This window comes from Sceloporus occidentalis, unplaced genomic scaffold (genome assembly GCF_023333645.1).
Source record: "Sceloporus occidentalis isolate IW3139 unplaced genomic scaffold, rSceOcc1.0.p SCAF_155, whole genome shotgun sequence".
Taxonomy (NCBI): Eukaryota; Metazoa; Chordata; class Lepidosauria; order Squamata; family Phrynosomatidae; genus Sceloporus; species Sceloporus occidentalis.
Genome location: NW_028317135.1, coordinates 1,335,155 through 1,358,869, shown reverse-complemented (window position 1 = coordinate 1,358,869; position 23,715 = coordinate 1,335,155). Strand labels below are relative to the sequence as shown.

The 23,715-nt window shown below is 53.5% G+C and overlaps 1 protein-coding gene across 1 annotated transcript; it reads left to right on the top strand.

The window, feature by feature from the left end:
• The first annotated feature begins 3,438 nt into the window (after positions 1 to 3,438).
• LOC149280490 (rho guanine nucleotide exchange factor 2-like) lies at positions 3,439 to 23,538 on the top strand. Its single transcript, XM_089500511.1, has 22 exons — positions 3,439 to 3,501; positions 12,886 to 13,036; positions 16,875 to 16,942; positions 17,206 to 17,269; positions 17,586 to 17,718; positions 18,140 to 18,249; positions 18,495 to 18,641; positions 18,811 to 19,061; positions 19,201 to 19,326; positions 19,616 to 19,733; positions 19,858 to 20,106; positions 20,378 to 20,454; positions 20,912 to 21,081; positions 21,167 to 21,234; positions 21,445 to 21,636; positions 21,732 to 21,848; positions 21,932 to 21,996; positions 22,145 to 22,186; positions 22,286 to 22,336; positions 22,500 to 22,937; positions 23,052 to 23,241; positions 23,453 to 23,538. The coding sequence occupies exons 1-22, from the start codon at positions 3,439 to 3,441 to the stop codon at positions 23,536 to 23,538; spliced, it is 2,976 nt and encodes a 991-aa protein (XP_089356637.1).
• The last annotated feature ends 177 nt before the right edge of the window (positions 23,539 to 23,715 follow it).

Sequence of the window (23,715 nt, the reverse complement as noted above, 5' to 3'; positions counted from 1 at the left end):
ATCTCATGAAAACAGTTGCCGGTTGGCAGGAAGTGAGTCCGGGGGGACGCAGGAAGTGAGTCCGGGGGACACAGGAAGTGACGGGGTTCCTCCATGCTAGAAACACAGACAGCGAGCTGTGCGCCTGGCGACTGCCTCCTGACGGAGGACCCGGTTATAAAGCTGTGGCGCCCCTTTATCTGCCCCTTACAGACAGGCGTGTCGTTAGCCCGTGTAACGTGTATATATGGCACATAAAACCTGTGACGCAGCGGAGTACCGCGTGTACATGAGTATAGTGTGTGCGACGTAGCGATTAGTACAGGCGGAAACGCCAGCCTCTGCAGGGACTTGTGGCGGATGAGATATGAAGCCCCGCGTCGGGTGTGATGGTTTACTTTATACGCCGTGCAGCGCTGAGTACATTGCTTCTCCCTCGCTCTCTATGTGTATATACATACAGGAAAGCTGTGCATCCCCGTATAGATCAAACCTTTCGTACGCCACTCTCCTTCTCGAGTCTCTCGCCTTCTGTAGCCCTCCTTGTTATTATCCTCCTCATCCTCCCCTTCATCGTCCTTTCTCTCTCTATCCTTCTTTCCTTTCTCATCCGTTTTCCCTCCTCGCCATTTCGTGCCTTCTCTCCTCTCCATGAATTAAAAGTCCTTCCTTTTTTTACTCCTCTCCTCTTTGGTCACTACTGCTCCTTTATTTAGTGTCTGCCCTCCTCTCCCTGCCAATGTTTTATTCTGCCCTCCTCCTCTCCCCTTTCTACCTGTTCCCACACACTATCGGTTGCTATGACAGTACAATGTGTTAGTCTGCGTTATGTGTGAACATGCGCGTGTGTGTGCGGGGGGGGTTGTGTGTGTGCGTCCGGGGGGGGGTTGTGGGGGGGGGTATCGGACTCTATTATCACACACCCTCCCTTCACCACCTGCAATGGCCTCCATCATATCTTGGTTTTACCGGTGGGATAAAGGACAGATAGATTAGATTTAAGGGATACTTCCACCTAAACCTGTCTGTGTTGAGCCAGACCACAATATCACATCACACACCAGCCCGGCCGTGAGTTTAAATCACACAGTGGCCTTTGCCCGGAGGTGTAGATTGCAAGCTCTTTGGCTTTCTCCAGGGCCCTTGCATGGCTTTTTGTGCTGCTCGCTCAGCTGTCTCAGTCGTGGGCGGTGGAGAAATTGCTCCGTTCCTATAATTAGGCGTTGGAACAGACTGATGATGTCATGGTCTGTGACTCTGGGAAGGAATGTATGGATTAACCCCACGGTGGTAGAAAACACTCTCGCTGTATTCATCGACTACACTGCGGGGGGGCGCCTGCTCACTGCATGCGAGGACATCCCTGAGCAGCTTAACCTGAACGGGGCATTAATGGGTACTAACAGCCTGGATGTGGATTATAGGAATTGTAGTCATGGCCATCTGATGTTTCTCCATCTGAGTGACGTCATCGCCATTAACCTTTCCCTGACCGGTCCCTCTGGGAGCCCAGCTCCATTTTTCAGTAGCCTGGACAGGATATCCCAAGTTCCACCATGATTAACCCTTTAATGAAAGGAGGGATCTAACATCTGGTCTCCACACCGGGATGTAATAATGTGAAGGTGTCTTTACACGGCTGGGATTGGGCATCCTGGGCAAGTCTGTTATGGGCCGTGGCCCGTTCTAAACTCCCAAGATGCTCAGCCAGTGGGTTCCCCTCTCCTGTCTCCCTTTTTGCCCCCGTGGCTGGGGCACATGGCTGGACGGGTCTGTCTTGCCTCTGCAGATTAGACACGGATGGCTGGCGGGAGGCCACGTCAGCAGTCTGAGCTGCCGGCCCCTCCAGTGTTTGTGTAAGAACCCCTTCCGCACCCTGGCACGGCGTGGCCCACTTACCCCCTCTGCAAGCCACAGAATGTGACGGGGGCAGCTCCCCCGCCCCAAAAAGATTTCTAATAGGCCGTTGGCCCACGTTCTCCCGGCGAGGAACGCCAGGAAATGGTTTATTTGCCCATTTTTACTTTGGGGAGGAATAAAACCTTTGCTGGAAATGTTAGCGAGTGTCTCCGGATACATTGTTGCAGAAGATTGTTATTTGTTGACGGGAGGCTTGCAATTATCGGAGATAAATAAACAGAAGTTACCCTGACAGCACAGGCTTCCTCTACGAGCTCCTAACGTTCTAAAGCGTTCAAAATGACTCTTATACGGGCATCACCAGTCCGGCCCCGGCCCTCTGACATGTTGGTTGGCGGGGTTCGTGTCTGAACAGGAGGATTGGGCACAGGTCAGACCTTCCAAGTGTCCCTGATTTTGGTAAGTCCCTCTTTGGTCCCCAGATGTCCCCCTTTTTTCTAGATACATAATTGGGGCTTTTAGGGCCGCAGAACCCTGCGATCCCCTCATACCCAGCAAACATTCTGACCTCCTAGAAAAGAGGGGCATCAGGGGGGAGAGAGATGGGATTAGGGGCGAGATAGGTACCTTGTGTGCCTATCTCACCTGTAATCTTGTGTCTTTCCTCCCCTTCCTCGATGTCGGTTGCCATGGTAATTGGCAATGTTTGTGTGATGGAGTCTCACTGATCGGGGAAGCCCAATTTATTTTTAATTATTATTATTTTTTGTATTTTTTGTAATGATCAGATGAAATGTTTGGGGGTTTTTTGGGGGGATTTTTTCTGTGTATTTTGCAGAATTGCGTTTATTATAATGAGCGCAGACTCCTCTGAATGGAGGTAATGAGCACCCGGCACAGACCCGCAGCTGGATGCGGAGGTTAAGGGTTGGCATAATTTCCGCTGCGAGCACAATGGCAGCGCTCTCTCCGCCCGGACGGGATTCCTCCAGTATAGTGGGGACCCCGCCGCGCGGACCAAACAAAAAAACTCTAAACGCCAAAATATTTCGTTTTTCCTCCCCGTGAAGTCCACTTGGAAAAAGTCTCATGGGTAAACGATTTAATATCTAGAAAATGCATTTATTATTTTCATTCATAACAATTTATTTTTTTTTTAATTTCAGAATTTTTTCACATTTTATATTTTGGACCCCCCCCCCCCCATGCACGACTTGGTTTTGGATCGTGTGCTCCAGGAGCCAGGGACGCCTGTGTGTTGGCAGGTCCCTTCTTTCTCTGGGGTGGAATAATAGTTTGTCACAGCAGCTGTGGCATGTGCACACAGACTGGTCAGGCCAGGCACCCCACCCCCTCTGCTGGTAGTAGGATGAGAGAGGCAAGCTTTGGGAGGATGGGGGTGGAGGAGGTTTGGTTTTGAATAATATCAGCCTCTCCGAGGCTCTGACTTCCTGTGAATAAGTGTTGCCAGTTCGTGCTTCTCGCTCTGTCTCCCTGAACCCAAACCGGCGAGAGCCCCTGGATCCGCAAACTGAAGGGGGTGCATAGTCGGGGGCCGCACAGTCAGGGGCCACGCACTCGCTGATACCCCGGGGGAATATGTCTCGGATTGAGTCCTTTTCAAAAGCTCGGATTGAACGCACAAAGGAGATCGCTCTGAAGGTCAGTCTGGTTTGATTCCTGGGGTTTTTGTTTAATTTTTATTTTAATTCTTGCCCCGCGTCGTTAACCTGCCTCGAGCCGCTTCCGAGAGTCACGTACGGGAAAGGGGCAAACGTGGTGGGAGATGGGAAACGGGTGGGTCCCGGCGAGGAGGAAGCTTGGGTCGGAGAGCAGGGATTCCCCATTGTGTCTTCATTGTTCGACCTTGTGAGCGGCGCACCATTGCCATCTGTCAGCGCCGTTAACTATTTCCCTCCCCGTGGGACTGCAGCTCGGCATGCCCCGTGGCCAGAAACTTAAAGGGTTAAAGGAAGCCAGTACTGCCCCTGTTGGGTTACCGAGTAGCGGCTGCACCTTTTAGCCCCAGAGCGGTCCCACGTGCCCCCTGCTTCCCGCAGTTGCTTGCCGTGGTAGTTGAAGCTATTTTTGGCTGCCCCCCGGTACAGGCGTCCGCGCCCCCTCTCCGTCACTTACAGCCCCGTGCGCCACGGCCGGACCCCGCATCAGCAGTATTACTGGTCACGTGGACCCTCGCTCCGGGGCAGTTATGAGGAGACAGAACACAATGACTTTGGCCCTAGCAGAAGGGGCAGATACACGGGCTGCAACGCTCACTTGGGCACTTACTAATAGTAGTGGGGCAGTTATTTTGTAAGATTGGAGGCTGGTACGGCGGGGCAGTTATTTTGTAAGATTGGAGGCTGGTACGGCGGGGCAGTTATTTTGTAAGATTGGAGGCTGGTACGGCGGGGCAGTTATTTTGTAAGATTGGAGGCTGGTACGGCGGGGCAGTTATTTTGTAAGATTGGAGGCTGGTACGGCGGGGCAGTTATTTTGTAAGATTGGAGGCTGGTACGGCGGGGCAGTTATTTTGTAAGATTGGAGGCTGGTACGGTGGGGCAGTTATTTTGTAAGATTGGAGGCTGGTACGGCGGGGCAGTTATTTTGTAAGATTGGAGGCTGGTACGGTGGGGCAGTTATTTTGTAAGATTGGAGGCTGGTACGGCGGGGCAGTTATTTTGTAAGATTGGAGGCTGGTACGGCGGGGCAGTTATGTCGTCACAGTAGAGGCTGATGTGAGATCGGAGGCTGGCGCGATCTGCCCCGTCCCTGCTGTTGTGAGATGATACGCTGGCAGTTTGTTGCCCCCCGTGCCGTCTGCACTCACATTCCACGTCTGCGGGCGCAGCGCCAGCGAGCTGGAGAGAGATTTTGAAACTTTCTGTACGTTAAGTGATGCGTAACGTCGCTGGCAGCCGCCCCGCGTCACATGCACCAGATCCGCACCGCTCCGTCTCCCGGCCCCCAGACTTACCCTGATAACGGACCCCCCAGCATCCGCTGCCACATTACAGCGCCCGCGTCTCAAAACACGTGGGAATAAAGGGTTAACGTGGCAGTTCTGTTATTTGGTGGGAGGCAGCGCGCCGTTTCCTGCCCTGGAAATGTTTTTACTGCCTGGAAAGTTGAGCAGACGGAGTACAGCTGCCGGGGTCTCAATTATCCACGTAATTCCACTCCCATTCTACACAAAGGGCTCGCTGTGCGGCTCCCCTGCCATCCATCAAAGTGAACGTCTAGGACTATTGCTTGAAAGCGTAGTGCATGCATGGAACAGTGCCCCAGTGGAGGAGGCAGAGGCTGATGAAAGTTGGGATCTGTTTTTGAAACAAAGCATGAGACCAGATAGCCTTTTTTTTTTAGATTGAGGGGGGGTCTGAAAGGAAAATCTCTCTTTTGAAGGTTAAAAGACGTGCTTTATCGGTTCCTGCTGGTGACATCTTCAAAGTAAGAAAGTGGGGGAAGCAAATCTCCCTTGCGCTTCCCCTTGAGCACTTCCTGCTGTTAGACCGTGACAGGAAATGAGACGTGCAAAGTCTAATTGCTTCCCCCGGTTACACGTTTGGCAGGATTCCAAATTCTCTTTAGAAATAACCAGAATGTTGTGCGTTAAAAAAGAAAGATGTGGCTGAGAATTGTGAGAATTGCAGTCCACTGGAACTGGGCTGTGAAGGTGCGATTGCATAAGAAAGACAGATTCCCCGGCCCAGTGAGAGGGCTGGGGCAGCGGAGAGGCTCCATCTCCGCAGGTGCTCACATAGCCTCGGGGTATTAGAGGGCAGGTGCCGGGCTAATGCTTGATTCACAAGTCTCTATTGGAACGGCGCCACAGAATGAGTCGGTGTCACTGGTGCCAAGAGAGAGAAAATGGGTTACTGGCAGACTCGCTCTTATTTCTAGGAACCAGAAAGTCCCTGCAAGAATACAATGCAGAGGAGATATGACCTCCCAGCAGAGGTGGTAATAATTAGGGACAGTCTCCCGTGAGCTGGTACCTGCTTGCTGGCGGCATCTATTTACTGATAGAGGGATGTTGGGCTGATCTGCCGGTACCGATTGCGTGTCCGCCAGTCACACAGGTACGAGGGAGCTGTATCCCAGGATGCAGTGTGCGGTGGCTGGGCTGGGGTGGGCCCCTCCACAGGGACTCCCATTACACGGCGCCCGGTGCAGTGTCAGGATTTAATCCGGATTTATGAAATATCCCTCTAATGAGAGAATAATGGCGGATTACAGATCCCCCGAGAGCCCTCACCTCCCGGCGCGACCTCTAATCCGATTACTATCCCAAGAAACGCGAGCCTCCAAAGTACTAACGCGAGGGCTGGAATATCAGACTACGGATTCCCGGAGCCCGCCGAGGGTCCAACAAATCGGGGGTCTTGGATCTGCACAGCTGCGATCAGCCAGCCGGCACTACGGCAGCTGTAAGCAAATGTATAGATCAAAAAATGAGGTATTTACTGTAACTCCGCCCCCTCTGCGACATCAGCACCCGCCCTGCATGCAAATTAACTTCTTTATATTTGACTGTTCATCATGGCACGGGTTTGTCTGGTTGACGTGACCCCTCCAGGGGCATGACCGAGTGACGTTTCAGCCACGGCCCCCACAACACCTGGGTGTTCCGATAAAAGGGTTAATTCACTCCAAACCTCACAGCGGCTTCTCTCCCTACCCAAACGGGAAGTTATACCGGGGGCTGCATGGACCCCAATATTTGTAAACCCCGAGTGCCAGGCAGCACTGTGGCTTAATGTGTTTTTAGCAGAGGGTAGTAAATAACGGAGCAGTCTTCCAGTGGAACTGGTAATGGCCAAACATGACAATAGCATTGCATTGCTCAGCTGCCCCTGGGGCAATTCTTCTCCCTCACTGAGGTGCCATTGTTTTGACATGAAAGGGGAGAGACGCAGACAGTCTTTGTCTTGAACCTGTGCTGGGGGGAAGGGGAAACAGCAGAGGAAGTGCGATTACTGCAAGCAGCTGATTCATAACCCAACTACTAATGTTCATGCGCTGCTAGAATAGGAGACCCTGTGCCAAAGAGCTTACAGTCTAGCGGTATAATGGCAGACCCTGTCCCAGGAGCTTACAGTCTAGCGGTATAATGGCAGACCCTGTCCCAGGAGCTTACAGTCTAGCGGTATAATGGCAGACCCTGTCCCAAGGAGCTTACAGTCTAGCGGTATAATGGCAGACCCTGTCCCAAGGAGCTTACAGTCTAGTGGTATAATGGCAGACCCTGTCCCAAGGAGCTTACAGTCTAGCGGTATAATGGCAGACCCTGTCCCAAGGAGCTTACAGTCTAGCGGTATAATGGCAGACCCTGTCCCAAGGAGCTTACAGTCTAACGGTATAATGGCAGACCCTGTCCCAAGGAGCTTACAGTCTAGCGGTATAATGGCAGACCCTGTCCCAAGGAGCTTACAGTCTAGCGGTATAATGGCAGACCCTGTCCCAAGGAGCTCAGCACATTAGGCTACCTAGTTGAGGGTTATTTCTGGGACGGGTCTCCGTTGGTCTGGGTTCCAGTCCCTGCACCCACCGACTGTATAAACGGCTGTGTCACGGGTCACGAGTCTCCTGATTGTGCAATCTCCGTGTTCGGAGTGAGATGATCAGCGCGTCTGAGGAACCCTCCGGCTGCTTCCTGCGTTTCACCGGGTCGCGCAGGATCATCTCAGTCCAACCCGCACGCAGTACAAAAGGCCCTGGGAATCATTAACTGAAACGATGGTCGGGGATGGCCGCCCGTGGATAATGTCATTGAGGAGTCTTTCCCGCTCCCCCCAGCTCCCGTCATTCGGATGCATTGTCGTTCTAACAAAGGCTTTTGTAGCCTGACGGGCGCCACGTGGAGAGCCGACGCTCCTTCCAAAGGGTTCATCGTCTTCATTGATGTTGCGCATTCAAACAAAACTTCCATTTGGACCACGTTCTAAAGAAGAGTTATCCCGAAAAATGTCTAGATTGACGCAGAGATCTAGTGATCCCACTTTATAGATCCCTAGTGAGATCTCCCCTAGAGTATTGTGATATATGGACCAGGAGGACGCAGCTAGTGCTCACTGGTGTGGCTGCTGTATATGTGGATCGTGAGTTGTAGACACTATGAAGCTGCCACCCCCGACACGCCAAACCAGCCATCGGGGGGGGCAACATAAAGCTCTTGACGGAGACTTATGTGTCACAAGTAGCTTCGCAAAGAAAATGCGTTTCACAAACAGCCGTGCGATGGGAGCCCTCGTGTGCGAAACGCGTCCGGTGTTTTTTTACATCTTTGTTTCGAGTCTCTCTCTCCGTCCATCGAGTGCAGGGAGTCTTCAGAATGCTGGCTGTACTCCAGCACGCGCAGGAGGAGCTCACAATACCCGTTCTCTCTACCAATATGTCTCAACGCTCTCTATTGTAACAGCGCTATGGCATATAACTGGGGCCGTCCGGTGAGCTGCACAGAGCGGGGATCGGTGTCAGCCTAGGGGCCATCCGGTGAGCTGCACAGAGCGGGGATCGGTGTCAGCCTAGGGGCCGTCCGGTGAGCTGTACAGAGCGGGATCGGTGTCAGCCTAGGGGCCGTCCGGTGAGCTGCACAGAGCGGGGATCGGTGTCAGCCTAGGGGCCCTCCGGTGAGCTGTACAGAGCGGGGATCGGTGTCAGCCTAGGGGCCGTCCGGTGAGCTGCACAGAGCGGGATCGGTGTCAGCCTAGGGGCCGTCCGGTGAGCTGTACAGAGCGGGAATCGGTGTCAGCCTAGGGGCCGTCCGGTGAGCTGTACAGAGCGGGGATCCGTGTCAGCCTAGGGGCCGTCCGGTGAGCTGTACAGAGCGGGGATCGGTGTCAGCCGAGGGGCCGTCCGGTGAGCTGTACAGAGCGGGGATCGGTATCAGCCGAGGGGCCGTCCGGTGAGCTGTACAGAGCGGGGATCGGTGTCAGCCGAGGGGCCGTCCGGTGAGCTGCACAGAGCGGGGATCGGTATCAGCCGAGGGGCCGTCCGGTGAGCTGCACAGAGCGGGGATCGGTGTCAGCCGAGGGGCCGTCCGGTGAGCTGCACAGAGCGGGGATCGGTATCAGCCGAGGGGCCGTCCGGTGAGTTGTACAGAGCGGGGATCGGTGTCAGCCGAGGGGCCGTCCGGTGAGCTGTACAGAGCGGGGATCGGTGTCAGCCTAGGGGCCGTCTGGTGAGCTGCACAGAGCGGGGATCGGTTTCAGCCGAGGGGCCGTCCGGTGAGCTGCAAAGAGGGGGGATCGGTATCAGCCTATGGGCCGTCCGGTGAGCTGCACAGAGCGGGGATCGGTATCAGCCGAGGGGCCGTCCGGTGAGCTGTACAGAGCGGGGATCGGTATCAGCCGAGGAGCCGTCCGGTGAGCTGCACAGAGCGGGGATCGGTGTCAGCCTAGGGGCCGTCCGGTGAGCTGCACAGAGCGGGGATCGGTATCAGCCGAGGGGCCGTCCGGTGAGCTGCACAGAGCGGGGATCGGTGTCAGCCGAGGGGCCGTCCGGTGAGCTGCACAGAGCGGGGATCGGTATCAGCCGAGGGGCCGTCCGGTGAGCTGCACAGAGCGGGGATCGGTGTCAGCCGAGGGGCCGTCCGGTGAGCTGCACAGAGCGGGGATCGGTATCAGCCGAGGGGCCGTCCGGTGAGTTGTACAGAGCGGGGATCGGTGTCAGCCGAGGGGCCGTCCGGTGAGCTGTACAGAGCGGGGATCGGTGTCAGCCTAGGGGCCGTCTGGTGAGCTGCACAGAGCGGGGATCGGTTTCAGCCGAGGGGCCGTCCGGTGAGCTGCAAAGAGGGGGGATCGGTATCAGCCTATGGGCCGTCCGGTGAGCTGCACAGAGCGGGGATCGGTTTCAGCCGAGGGGCCGTCCGGTGAGCTGCAAAGAGGGGGGATCGGTATCAGCCTATGGGCCGTCCGGTGAGCTGCACAGAGCGGGGATCGGTGTCCGGCTAGGGGCCGTCCGGTGAGCTGCACAGAGCGGGGATCGGTGTCAGCCGAGGGGCCCGTCAGCTGTACAGAGGACGGTGTTAGACTTGGCGCTGCTGGCCCCACTTACTGACGGCGTCTGTATGATGCTTGTAAGTAATCCCTCTGCGTCCACACCCTGTCACTTCCTTCCTCTGCACTCGCTTTCACTCGTGACATCACGTATTGAATGATCTCATTTAATACACTGAGGAGAGAGCTGTTCAGAAAGGACCCCCTCCACAGCTTAATGCCCCCTGGAGGGGCAGGGACTCTAAGAATGGCTTTAAAGGAAAAGGCTGCATGTCCAAGGCGGCCCCTGGAGTCTGAGATAGAAAATCCATCAGCCAAATGTGTTACAGAGAAAGGGACTCGCCGCTGGCGGCGGCGGCGGGGAAGCCTCTCCCCAAAGGTCAGGATCCCCTGGAGGTTCCTGCGCTTGCCGAGTACCTTTCAGATGTGGCTGCCAGGAATATGGTTAACTCAATAAATGATGCACCCCTGCCTCCCCGATCGCTGTGCTGCCGGCCCCTTGTCCCGATACTCAGTGCTCCCTATGGCCAGAGAGATCCTTTTATTTTAGGGGGCGTGGCTGGAGGCGGGGTCATTTGTGTAACTAAGTGGGGCATTTAGAAGAATAATGGGGTTTATTTCCCCCGTTTGATTTCTAAAGCCGTTTCCTGCTGTTTCTATACACATTATCGGGGCTTTTAGGGCTGTAGAGCCCTGCGATCCCCTCATACCCAGCGAACATTCTGAGCTCTTTGGAAAGAAAGGACATTTGGTAGGTATGCTTTTTTTATATTACGTTACATGTGGATTGGCATAATCCACGCGGCGCTCATGCGTGTTGTATGACAGGATATAGCTGGATTTAAAGCTGCTGTCCAACTTACTCTGCTTAATGCACACAATTACACACAGTAGCACCTTGACACACGCTAACACACACAGTAACATATTAACATGCACACACATACGAATACATACAGTAACGTAGTTTGTACAGTTAACCCATTGCTCTCCTGCCGAACACTAGGTGCCGAGAAGCGATTCCTGGTCGCCATGGCGACCTCGGGTTTGTCGGGCCCTGGCTTGTCATGTGATAGGTTGTTCCCGTAGATAGAGTGTTAACTATTTGTGTTGTTTCACGCGAGGAGAGAGTAACGCGGCAGGTCGGCTGCGGGTATTCGCTAGAGACTGCGGGTAACGGTCTTGTGTAAGTGGGACGGCAGCTTTAGTGTCGAAGCGGGAGGTCAGCAATGAGCTCCAATAGGCAGTATGGGAGGTTAATGAATAGCCCGGCTCCGGGGGTGTTTGGGGTAGTTGTGAGCGGAAGGAATGTGATTAAAGTGATGTTATCTGCAGGAATTTCCCCGCTCCTTCAGGACTGAAGGAGCGGGAGGAAGGGGCTCATGGGGCAGACCTGCGACCCCACCTCGTGTCCGAGTATGAGCGTCCCAGTGCGATTGCGCAATCACTGTTATCTGCTTGCCTGCTACATCTTGGTGCATGCTTACTGTTATGAGGGCAGATCCACGGTAGATGCATGGAATCTGCGCCTGGCAGAGGTGGTATTGGTTTACGGGGTCCGTGCTGCAGTAGAGGAGGAATAGCTTACACGTTCTCTGTGCACGGCTGGTCAGTGTAATGACTCCGGTAGGGTGTCTGGTGCCTTCATCATCAGAGGCTGTAATTACATGTATCGCGGCCTCCGATAACATGATTATAAACTTCCTGAACCCCCCCCCACACACACGCACGTATTATGAAAGAGGGAGGTGTGGGGTGGAAAAACTACGCCTTGCCCCTCGACTCTGACGAACCTGCGATTATAACTCTGCGAAAACTACCAGCTATCCTGATTTTAAATGTCCAGTCACCAGGGTTAAGGCCGTCAATGGCTCTTTAAATGGGGTAGAATGTTAAATACTCGTTAAATGTCATTATAGGCAGAAAAAATAAGATTTTCAAAACATGAAGGATTTAATCATTCTGGGTGCCTGTGGAACCCGGGCTCAACATCTGTACAAGGGCACCTTAATCCAGCTTTCCCCCGCAAAGAAGCCCCCGGGCTCGGCAGGCGGCCCCCGGGCTCGGCAGGCGGCCCCCGGGCTCGGCAGGCGGCCCCCGGGCTGGGCGATTACTCACTATCCTGTAGCAGGAAGTAGCGCTTGTTTCCTCTTTCACCCAGAAACCGCGGCACTCGGATGATTGTTACCCAACCATCCCCAGCACCCTGTCCTTTAATTCCTATAGATCAGCCTTATTATACAATCTTACGGTGGCCATGGCCTGGCCCAAGAGCTTGCAGTCTTTCAGATTGCTTGCATTCAGCCCCCGCTGTGTGAGGTCGAGCTATGATGTCATACAGGAAAATCCAGTCCGTGGGATGAGGCATGATTCACCTTGATGCATACTGAGTCGATAACGACCTCTATAGTGACCTTTCTCACCAGGAATACCCCCATCAAAAAGGCACAGCAGCGGGGCCCCTCTGCTAAATACCCCAACGCTAGGCTGCGCCGAGGCAAGCGCACAGGGCATTAGCGGTGCCCTAAAGGGTTAATGGTGCGATATTTGGAGAGCGCTGGTTCTATACGTATCCGTCTCCTCTCCCCCCGTATCTGCAGAGATGTTCGGAGGCGAGGGCCGCCCCCCTGGCAGAGTTTGAGGGTTGTCATGGTTATCTGTAGAGAAGTAGTGGGGAGAATCCGATAATGCAGCATTTACCCGGAGATGCAGCAACAGGCAGGATACCGCAGCCCCTCCATCAGCGCCTCCGCCCGGGGCGACATCGCCCCTCGGACCATGAGCTGGAGGGGCAAGAGGCAGTATGAGCGGGCCGCTGCCCTCCAGGTGCGTGATTCAAGCACGGCTGCTGGTTTTAAGGGACGCCTGGAAAGATGGGGGGAATGTGTAGTGGGTTAATGGGGGGTACTCCCAGCAGAGGTGATTCAGTTAAAAAGTTAAGAGCAGGAAAGAAGGTGCGGAGAGGGGGCCGCTACTCGCCTCTGTAGGAATGGAGGATTCTGGGAGCTGCCGCTGACCCCCGGTCTCTGCTTATTTTCTTTTTTAGAACAAAGAGAAAGAGAAGATGAAGGAGGCGAAGGAGAAGGACACCAGATACACCAACGGGCACCTCTTCACCACCATCACCGTGTCGGGCACCACCATGTGCTTCGTGTGCAACAAAAGCATCACCGCCAAGGAGGCTCTCATCTGCCCCAGTAAGTGCTGCCTCCGGGCGTCACGCAGAGCACACGCGTGTGCGTGTACAGCTGTATCAAGTGTTTGGGAAGGGAAGCCGTTACACTGTTGAGAGGTTAGTGCGTGTGCAAGGCTGGCTGGGAGCGTGCGCACGAACGCTCTTACCGAGCCTGTGCCGGCGACAGACGCATTGCTCTGCATCATGGTAGGTCCGGGCCGCAAATGTCTCGGAACCCCGAGGACGTCACCGCCGATTTACGGGGCAAGCTGTAGTTTAGGGTCTTGGGGGGCTGTTTGATGCGTGCTACGGGGCCAGCGCTGGAGATAAAAGCCATCTGCAGCAGGTCCTGCGTCTGCATATGTCTGACTGCCGGGGTTAGATAGAGGGGAGTGCAGTGGGATTATCACATCGCTGACCCCACCATCCCGCCGCTCACCCCACCATCCCGCCGCTGACCCCACCATCCCGCCGCTCACCCCACCATCCCAACGCTCACCCCACCATCCCACCTGTGCAAAGCAGCCGCCTATTCAGCTTTTCCTGCCAACGCAGGCTCCCCAGAACATGCTTTGCCGAACCAGATGAACGCGTCCAGAAATGTGTCTAAAAACACCCTCTGCCCACTCCCCACCCCCCACCATCCCCAAATACATAGTTACAGGACTCCGTCTGCTGTGTAACGTTACCAACCATTTCACATAATCATTCGGGAAGATGTTTGTTTAGATCTAGTGATCCCACTTTATAGATCCCTGGTGAGATCCCCCTGGAGTATTGTGACCAGTTCTATAGAGCGGATCTCCAGGAGGACACAGGGAGGTAGCGTGTGAGGTGTATAGAGACCCTGACGTCTGTGCGTGGGATGTGTGTACATGGATCTAGTTGGGGTATCGGGGGGTGTTCTAGAGTTTCAGCTAGGAAACCCCCCCCCCCCCCGCAGCTGTTCCCACCTGGATTATGCGTCTCCGGCCTCAACAGTTGCTGCAGATCTCCGCGCGTTACTGGACTCCACATCTGTCCAGAACAGCAGCTGCCGTAACGTGAACCGACTACACACGCTACACCCCTGCCTGTCTACACTGCCCCCTGTACACACAACTCCCCCCGTACACACAACACCCCCTGCCCCCCTACACACAGCACCCCCCGTACACAGACTCATCTCAGTGTCTGTCTCTTTTTAGTGTTGGGTTGAGTGTCATTAATATTGTGTATCTCGCTGTGTTGGTGACGGGGTTTGTGTGTTTGTGTCACAATGTAGTGTGAGCGGGGGGGTTGCTGGGGTATTAAGGTCTAAAATTATCCATATATTTTAAAGCAGGGGGGGAAGCTGCAGGGGCATTTACTGTGGCAGTCATCTTGTTCTTGCCATGAGTTTATTTACTGAACCCCAAAAATGATTTCACGCAGTAGGGCCGTTAGACTGGGCTTGCGCTCTCTTACAGAACAGAGTCCAGAATTTAAGTGCAAGCTCTTTGGTCTATAGAGCGTAGAGGGGCCCGTGTCTGGCTCCGCTTCGAGGTCAGATTCATTCAATATATTTCCCCCCCCCGAATAGCTGTGAATTTGGCCGTGTGGGTTTAACCCTTTGTCCACGGTCACATTTAGCCACATTTTCCAGGGAGCCAGTCTCATCTGTCACAGGCAGCGCCACGCGTGGCAGGAGAGGGACAGCGAGGCTCTGATGTGACTGTAACATGTTTAGGGGCCCATCCCTCCCGGGGCCACCATGCACTTATAAGCGTGATGTGCGTTGTTGGCGATTTACTGGGGCAGATCCCTCGGAGTGCTGGCGATTTATCAGGGCAGATCGCTTGGATCGATTTATCGGGGCAGATCCCTCTGAGCGTTGGCGATTTACTGGGGCAGAACCCTCGGAGCGTTGGCGATTTACCGGGGCAGATCCCTCGGAGCGCTGGCGATTTATCAGGGCAGATCCCTTGGATCGATTCATCGGGGCAGATCCCTTGGATCGATTTATCGGGGCAGATCCCTCGGAGCGCTGGCGATTTATCAGGGCAGATCCCTTGGATCGATTTATCGGGGCAGATCCCTTGGATCGATTTATCGGGGCAGATCCCTCGGAGCCTTGGCGATTTATCAGGGCCGATCCCCGCACCCTCCGTAGGTATAGCTCATGATTTGATGACATGATCCCGGCTCCCAGTGCCAGCTGCGGACAATGACGGCTTTGTGAGATATCACGGGAGAGAGAGGCCGGTCTGTGTCTGAGTTTCACGAGACGTCATTCACCCCCCCAATCTATCAAAACAGTCTTCAGCAGGTCACCCCGGCTAGCCACAGCCGCCCCCTGGCATGCAAACAGTTAAGTAGCAGCTAATTACCGTATTTGCTCGATTATAAGACGAGGTTTTTTTCAGAGCAAATGCTCTGAAAAATACCCCTCGTCTTCTAATCGGGGTCGTCTTCTAATCAGACCTCAAATAGAGTCTGATTAGGAGACTAAGATCCAGATCCCCCGCACCGCTGCAGGGGACCTGGATCCTCCTGTCTCACCCCCCCCCCCCCATCATACACACTTACCGGTGCTTCCTGCTGTATTGCCGGGGCAGCGGGTTGACGTCTACGCGATCCGCGTAGACAACGTCCGCTGCAGCCGGAAGGAGGTGTGGCTAGCAGCGGGGGTTGTCTGCGTCCGTCGCGCAAACCTTCCCCGACTGTCAGAGATCAGAGTTCCCCGCACCGGTGCGGGGAACTCTGATCTCTGACAGCCGGGGAAAGTATACGCGACGGACGCAGACAACCCCCGCTGCTAGCCACACCTCCTTCCGGCTGCAGCAGAAGGCGACGTCAACCCGCTGCCCCGGCTGGAAGCACCGGTAAGAGAGGGCTGAGAGGGGAGGGGAGGGGAGAGTGTGTGTGTGTGTGTGTGTGTGTGTGTTAGTTAAATGGGGGTATAGGGTGTGTGTGTGTGTGTGTGTTAGTTAGTTAGTTAAATGGGGGCATAGGGCATTTCTGGAGTGGCGTTAAGGGGGCATTTAATAGAGCACTCTGCCTCCTGAAATGCCTTATACACCTATATGCCACTCTGCCCCATAATATGCATTTTAACCCCCTAAATGCCAGAGTGGGATATAGGGGTATAAGGCATTTCTGGAGGCAGAGTGGCACATAGGGGGTCAAAAGGCATACCATGGGGCACAGTGGCATATAGAGGGTTAAAAGGCATATCATGGGCCACAGTGCCATATTGGAGTGGCAAGCCTGGGGGCAGATGTGCGTAACTGGGGGACAGGTTGGAAAATACAAGAAATAAAAACAAAAAAAATATTTTTCTCAATCATAGCTTTTATTAAAAAAAATAGTTTACATGAATTAACATTTACTGGTAAAACTTTTTTCCTTTAGGGTCGTCTTATATTCAGGCTTTTTCTTTTTTTCCTAAGTTAATATTCAGATTTTGGGGGGTCGTCTTATAATCAGGGTCGTCTTATAATCGAGCAAATACGGTAATAGCATGCGAGGGATGTGGTTTACTTGCGTGGAGTTGGCTTCATTAATTTACTTCCAGTACCAGTTAGATGTTTGCCGGGGCAAATTTATCACGCTTATGATTAAGGATGGAAAAGACAAACGTCAGGCACCTGAGCTGTTCACCAACTACAAGTCCTATTATCATTTGACAGCCGTGGGAAGGGTGGCTCAGCATCAGCTGCGAGCCCACCAGTCATCCGCCGGCCTGCATGCCTATGGGGGCAAAGGACGGTGGATGGGGGGGTTAGGCGAAGGCGTGGAGAGATACCCCTTTGCGTGTTGATACAGAGATCCAGGGCCTGCTGGCGGCCGAATGATAATTATTAATGATATTCACGATAACGCCCCGTCTCTCCCCGCAGCGTGCAGCGTTACCATACATAACCGGTGTAAGGACTCCCTGCCGAGCTGCACCAAGGTCAAGCAGAAGGTAAGTGCCCTGAGCGAGGTCACGGGGGTAACTCCAGGGGTGGTAGGGCTGTCCAGTCTTTATATGGGGAGGGCCACAGACCATTAAGGAACACTGGCTGTGGGGGGATTATATAATGCAATGAACGTAAGGGCAGCCCAGCTGTATTTGGGATGGCCTGGGGGTAGAGGTGACATACTAACTACGGTGGAGTTTGAGTGGGGTATTTGGGGATCTGGTAGCAGATATCTAGTGAGTAATTCATGTTCTTTCCCCTCTCACAGCAACAGAAGGCTGCTTCCTTAAAGAATAACTCAGCCCTGCAGAATGTGTCCCTCCGGAATAAGAGTAAGTAACGCAACTCTCAATCTATAGTCCGATTATGGCTGCGGACTATGAAGCCACCACATTGCTCAATAATAAGAATATGAAATGATGAAATGTGCCCGTGGTTGCGCTCCCCTGCCCCCTGGTGGATGTGAGTGGGAGTGCGCCTTACAGAGCAGTTACAGCAAAAAAACAGTAACTTTATTAGTAGTTATTTTTTCATCTATTTCTCCAGCACCACCAAATGATATATTTTATTATATAGGCACATTCCGTTCATTTCCATGGTGACAGCTCCACATATAGTGATCTCCTTGTTCTTTTCTCCCCATCACAGCCACCACCCTGCGAGAGCGCCCCAACTCCGCAATCTACCCGTCAGACAGCCTGCGCCACTCGCTCCTCGGCTCCCGCAGAGGGCGGCCATCTTTATCCCTGTCCAAGAGCGTCTCCACCACCAACATCGCTGGGTAAGATGGAGCGGCCTTTTATTCTCCGCAAGTTAGCCATTTTCACTGAGAATCTTCTGGTTTAATGCGAGTTCCTCAGAATAACGGGCGGTTCTAGAAGTCTACACTCAAGTTGTGTAACTTCACTTTATTCGACTCAAATTCCCCTCCCTGCTGCTGGTATCTGAACGACGGACAATGCATATTGTAATGCGAGAATTAACCCCCCGCTGGGGTAATGTAAAAAAGTAACTGTTTTACAAACTGGTAGAATTTGTTATATCGCCACGGAAACCAGTGAATCCCCCCCCCACACACACACGCGCTGTTATTATTCTCATGTTTTTAGTCCCTTTGTACAAATGTAAGACTGAGGGGAGCGGGACTCATGTTAGAGATGGCGTTAGATGAGGCTGACTTTCCCTGCATCCCACCCACTCAGGAACCTGAACGACGAGAGCCCACTGGGAATCCGCCGGATCCTCTCTCAGTCCACAGACTCGCTCAACATGAGGAACCGGACCCTCTCCATGGAGTCTCTGATCGACGAAGGTACGAGGTTCACAGCCGTCCCATGAGCTTACAGTCTACATCCTGTCCAGCCCCCCCCCGCCGGCAGGGATTCGGGGGGGGGGGATAACTCCGAGCATGCGGTGCTTAGTAATGCAAAGCACTGATCTGTAAGACTACAGAGAAACGACAGATGTAAATTAAGATGGAGAAACGCACTATATACGAGTGTTGTGTATCCTATTTATTGTCGGGTTAAGGTGTGTTGTTTGTAAACCCGTCCGCAGGTGCCGAAGTGATCTATAACCAGCTGATGAGCGACTTTGCCACAGACGAGAAGGAGTTTGAGGCGGATTCGTGGAGCCTGGCTGTGGATAATAACTACCTGAAGCAGCACAAGAAGGACGTGATGAAACGGCAGGACGTGATCTACGGTAAGAGACGCGGGATGTACGGAGAGAGACGGGGCAGTTACAGAGCCAGATGCCCCAAACACCCCTCAGGCGAAGGCTTTACCCCAGCTGGCAGCCCGTCCCATAAGGCAGGACTCTGCGGGAGACGGGAAATCCCAGGACTCGCTGACTCCTTTCCTCCCCTCTCCAGAGCTCATTCAGACCGAGGTCCACCACGTGCGCACCTTGAAGATCATGACCAACATGTTCCGCAAGGGGATGCTGGAAGACCTGCAGATGGACCCGGCTCTGGTCCAGAAGATGTTCCCTTGCGTGGACGAGCTGAGCGACATCCACGTTCGCTTCCTGATCCAGCTCCTGGAGAGACGCAAGGACTCGCTGGCGTCCGACAGCAGCAAGAATTTTGTCATTAATCGGCTGGGGGACATCCTCATCAACCAGGTACCTGCTCTCTGTCTCATTATTATTGAGTTAGAACACCGGGGGGGTAACATTGTGTCCCGAGACGCCATATCATGGTTGAGGCGTGCCATCGGACACGCGCAGCTCTGCTCCCCATTTCTAACATGCGTTCCTGCAGTTTTCAGGCACCAACGCCGAGCTCGTGAAGAAAGCGTACACGGAGTTCTGCAGCCAGCACCACAAGGCCGTGAAGCTCTACAAGGAGCTCTTCTCCAGAGACAAGAAGTTCCAGCAGATGATAAGGGTGAGCGTCGTACGCGACCTTCGCTGAAAATGGGATCCGTACCAAAAACTGCGACTCAAAAGGCTTGTTATGAAAGACTCGCATGCGGCGAGACAGGCCTTTCAGCGCATGCAGCTGCCGTGGTGATGTACAAATAACATCCGCGGAATAACGTGGCTGCTGTGTCACATGACCCCCGTCCGAATTACAAACGGTTAATCTCTTGGTTCTTCTTTATTCGCTAAAGCACTTGAGGCCCCGCTTGGTTTGAAAACGTAAGTAACTCGTGTCTTGCCCTCTCGTTTTATAGAAGATGACGCGCTCCCCGTTGCTGCGCAGGCACGGCGTGCAGGAGTGTATACTGTTGGTCACCCAGAGGATCACTAAATATCCCGTCCTCATTGACAGAATACTTCAGAACTCCAAAGGTGAGCGAGCCCGGTGGGGGGGGGGGGGAAACAAACCACAGAAGGCTTTCTACAATATAATGGGCACCGAGTTCTTGCCCCATCTACGTTTCCTCCTAAAAACGCCACCTCTGTTTTTGCCCAGGCAACGAGGAGGAATACAAGGACATCGCTGCTTCCTTGACACTGGTCAAGGAGCTGATTTCATCCATCGACCAGGAGGTCTACAACCAAGAGAAGAACCTCCGCCTGCAGGAGATCTACCACCGGGCGGACAGCAAATCCACAGCCCAGGTGATGGGAAGTCACCTCTTCGGCAAGGAGGAGCTGCTGCGCAGGAAACTTATCCATGAGGGGCCCCTCCTGTGGAAGACGGCAGCGGGACGCTTCAAAGGTATCCTAAAAGCTGAGGAATTCAGCTCCCCTGGGCGCGGGGTGGAGTGTAACTAAACCTGCTATGGGCAAAAAGCGATCTGTACCCCAGAATAGGCGGCACGCCGAATTTAGTGGTAGATTGGGGAACTTGCATCCCTCCTTCCAGTCTTTAAAGGTCCGGTTAGAGCCGGCCGGCTGCGCACGTTCCAGTTCGGCTGTGTCGACGGGGGTTCCCTCATTGATCCGTCTGGTTCCTGCGTGATCTGCTAATTAATTTGTTTCTCCTCCAGATGTGATTATGCTGCTAATGACAGACGTCTTGATTTTGCTCCAAGAAAAGGACCAGAAGTATTATTTCCCAACCCTGGTAAGATGGCGGCTGGCGTCTGTCTACTCGTTTCACCAAACCGCTATTTACTGGGTTCATCAAGAAAACTCAACGCAAGGAAAAAACTTACATGTCAAGTGATTACGTGTCTGCACTACACGCATGCGCCACGCGGGGGAGCAGTGACCTTCTGTGATCTGCTTAGTCTAGTAGGACTAGAACTCCCATTATCCTCTGCTAGGGTTCATGTGAGTTTTATTGAAACAGCAGCCCTTGGTGACCCCAACCCATCCGTTCTCCCTCTGTGGGGGTCAATAAAAGTGCCCAAGTCAGACCGCAGAGAACCAGAAAGGATGGTGCCTCGTGCCCACGTGTTAGACCTGTAAACTCCTATGCATGCGCAATCCAGCTGTACAATGTAATGCTTACTAACACAGTCCAAAGGGTTCTGAGTGGACAAAGACTGATATAATCCTGTGTGCTTTCCACCCGGCAGGACAAGTACCCCGTGATCTCGCTGCAGAACCTGATTGTCCGCGACATCGCCAACCAAGAAAAGGGCATGTTCTTGATCAGCGCTAAGCCTCCCGAGATGTATGAGGTACACGCCGCATCCCGCGAGGAGAGGAACACCTGGATGAAGATCATCGACCAGTCTGTTCGGGTGTAAGTAACGGCAACAGACTTTCTCAAGATCCCGTATCCCCAATTATTATCCACGCAGTCCCACATGTCTTGTTCTTTCTTCCAGATGCCCAAAACGGGAGGATTTCCCATTAATTGAGACCGAAGTTGAAGCCAAGCTGAGAAAACTAAGAGGTAGATATCTCCACTCACCGTACATTTTGAGATAGAGGTGGCTGGACGTCTCGTGTCTCTTAGAGACGTTTATTTTCTTTGGGTCGTAAAACCCAAGACAGACGATTCTTATTACGAGCTGTTGAGTGTAGCAGGATGGGGGCAGTTGTACCATTATTATTATTATTATTATTATTCCTCATTTTTGTATCTGCCTTCCTGCCCCAACAGAGGTCATACAGCAGAAAGACAGAGAAGTGGCTGAAATCTTGGAGGAAAAGGTGACCCTGTTTAACAAGGTGTTGCAGTTACAGGCTGGCGACGACTCTCCCGGTCTCTCTGTAAACACTCGGAATCTCTTCAGGACCGACTCCACGGAGAGCTACAGAGGAGAGAAGCTGGTCAATGAGACCATCAAAGAAGGTGAGGTGGAGCAGAGGACTTGGGGTTAGTTTAGCGGCCATGATGGTAAGATTTGGATCTTGGGCAGCACCCGACATGCTCTCTTTACCTTCTAGTGGAGGCCCTGAAGGACGTGATTCTGGGGACGGGAACCGAGCAGCTGCTTCTGAAGACAGATCCCCACAACCACACGTCTAATTCCTCCAATGCCTCTGACAGCACTGAATCCCCTCGTAAGTACGGAGGGGTGCCGGTCCAAAAGAGAGCGCGTGTGGTTTATTGCCCTCTTGTTAATATGTCACTTACTGCCCTTTAGATGGAGACACAAGTGGCATCAATGGCTCCATGGAAACCAACAAGGATGACGACTCCAACTTGAAGGTGAGACCGTGATCACTGGTACCAGTAACCCAAATATACCAGATTCTAACCGGGGCTAGCCATGGATCTAACCCTGATCAGCGACTGCCTCGTTCCACAGAGAAAACACGTGAACGTCCCTTTCATTCTCCATTTTCTTCTGCTTTAGGACCGGAACGGAAACCAAGTGCAACATAAAAGTCCCCAAGAAGTAAGTCTTGCAGATTTATTATAAGGACTTCTCGCTATTACTGCGCGGGTTTGTGTTTTAAAGGCAGCTTTGGTAACGACTCTCTCCCATTTGTTGCAGGACGCCGTGCAGAGAATTGCCAACATATACTGCCTTATCCATGGACTGCAGGTAAGGATGTGCTGACTGCCGGCCGCCATCTTGGATCGGTACCAATTATCAGAATTTAAAGGTTAAAAAAGGCAGGAAACCCAAGGGTCCCCCCGCTCTATCTGCACCGCTCCCCCATCAGACAGTAGGAATCGGCTTCCTGACTCTCTTGTTTTTCTTGTAGTCGCTGATCACCCAGCAGGACGCCTCGCTAGATCTCCACGGCCAGGATGGCTTAGACAAGAAGGAGCGTTTGTCCCGGACCAACTCTCGTGACATCTCGGCGGCTGAGCCCCTCTCCAAGAGCGCGGACAAGCAGGGTACGGAGCTTACTCTCCTCCAGCGACAGCACACGCTCCTCCAGGAAGAGCTCCGCAGGTGCAGGAGGCAATGCGAGGAGAAAGTGCAAGAAGCTGGGATGCTGGAGACCCGGCTGAGGGAGAGCGAACAGGCCAGGACCAGGATGGAACGGGAATTGGAGGAGGTGAAGAGACAAGTGAGCTTCCTGCAGAAAGAAAAGACCACCGGAGGAGGAGAGCTGGCCCGGGTCAGGGGAGCAGATCCACGCAGACGCAGCTTGCCAGCTGGAGATGCCTTGTACCAAACCTTTACTCCACCCCAGGTACTGATTTTTACACTGTTGATTAAATGTTTCGGTTCTGGGGGGTAATTTAAGGATTTAGGCACCTTCAAGCAGACCGATGCACCATCCCAACAGCTGTCTCTCTCCTTTCAGCTCCACCCTGACCGGCGGACCTCAGACGTCCCGGAGGGTTTGGTTCCGGTTATCTCCTTCCAAGAGGATCCTGACCTTAAGGATGACTTTAGTGACCTAACGGAGCTGGAGAAGCTCCCGGAGACGGTTGACACCGAGTCCTCAGAAGAGGAGGGTGGGGGACCCCCGGTGTCACCCTCCAGTACGCGAGGTGAGTCTGTGCCACAGCTCAGGGGCAAGTGGGGTTCACCCCAACACATTCTCCGAGAAAGTCCACTGTAGGCGAGCATGACACATTATATATACATGGTGTCGGGGAGATGTTAACGTACACCCAGCCCATGATTAGATGGTGTACCGCCGGCCGTGTGACCGAGGCCCGCGAGGATGTCCTCATCTCCTTGTCTCTCTCTCTGTTCCAGAATTCCAGAGAATGCAGGACATTCCGGAGGAAGCGGAAAGCACACAGGAGCCGAGAGACGCGGAGCAGGGTGCCTCTGAGAGCTAGGAAACCAAAGACGCGAGACAAGACGACCGTAGACGCGCCGCTCTACCGCGCAGTATGGGGGAGCGGTGAGAATGAACGACTGGATTCTGAGGAGGGTTCCCTTGGACAAAGCTTTTGGACGAACGCTTTCCGTGTAACGGGACCCATTCGGACGATCCCAGACAAGGCTGCACGCGA

Coding starts and splice junctions, on each gene's coding strand:
- LOC149280490 (XM_089500511.1), top strand. CDS start 3,439: ATGTCTCGGATTGAGTCCTTTTCAAAAGCTCGGATTGAACGCACAAAG. Junction 21,082..21,166: donor ATCGACCAGTCTGTTCGGGT/GTAAGTAACGGC, acceptor TCTTTCTTCCAG/ATGCCCAAAACGGGAGGATT. Junction 21,637..21,731: donor CAATGAGACCATCAAAGAAG/GTGAGGTGGAGC, acceptor TTTACCTTCTAG/TGGAGGCCCTGAAGGACGTG.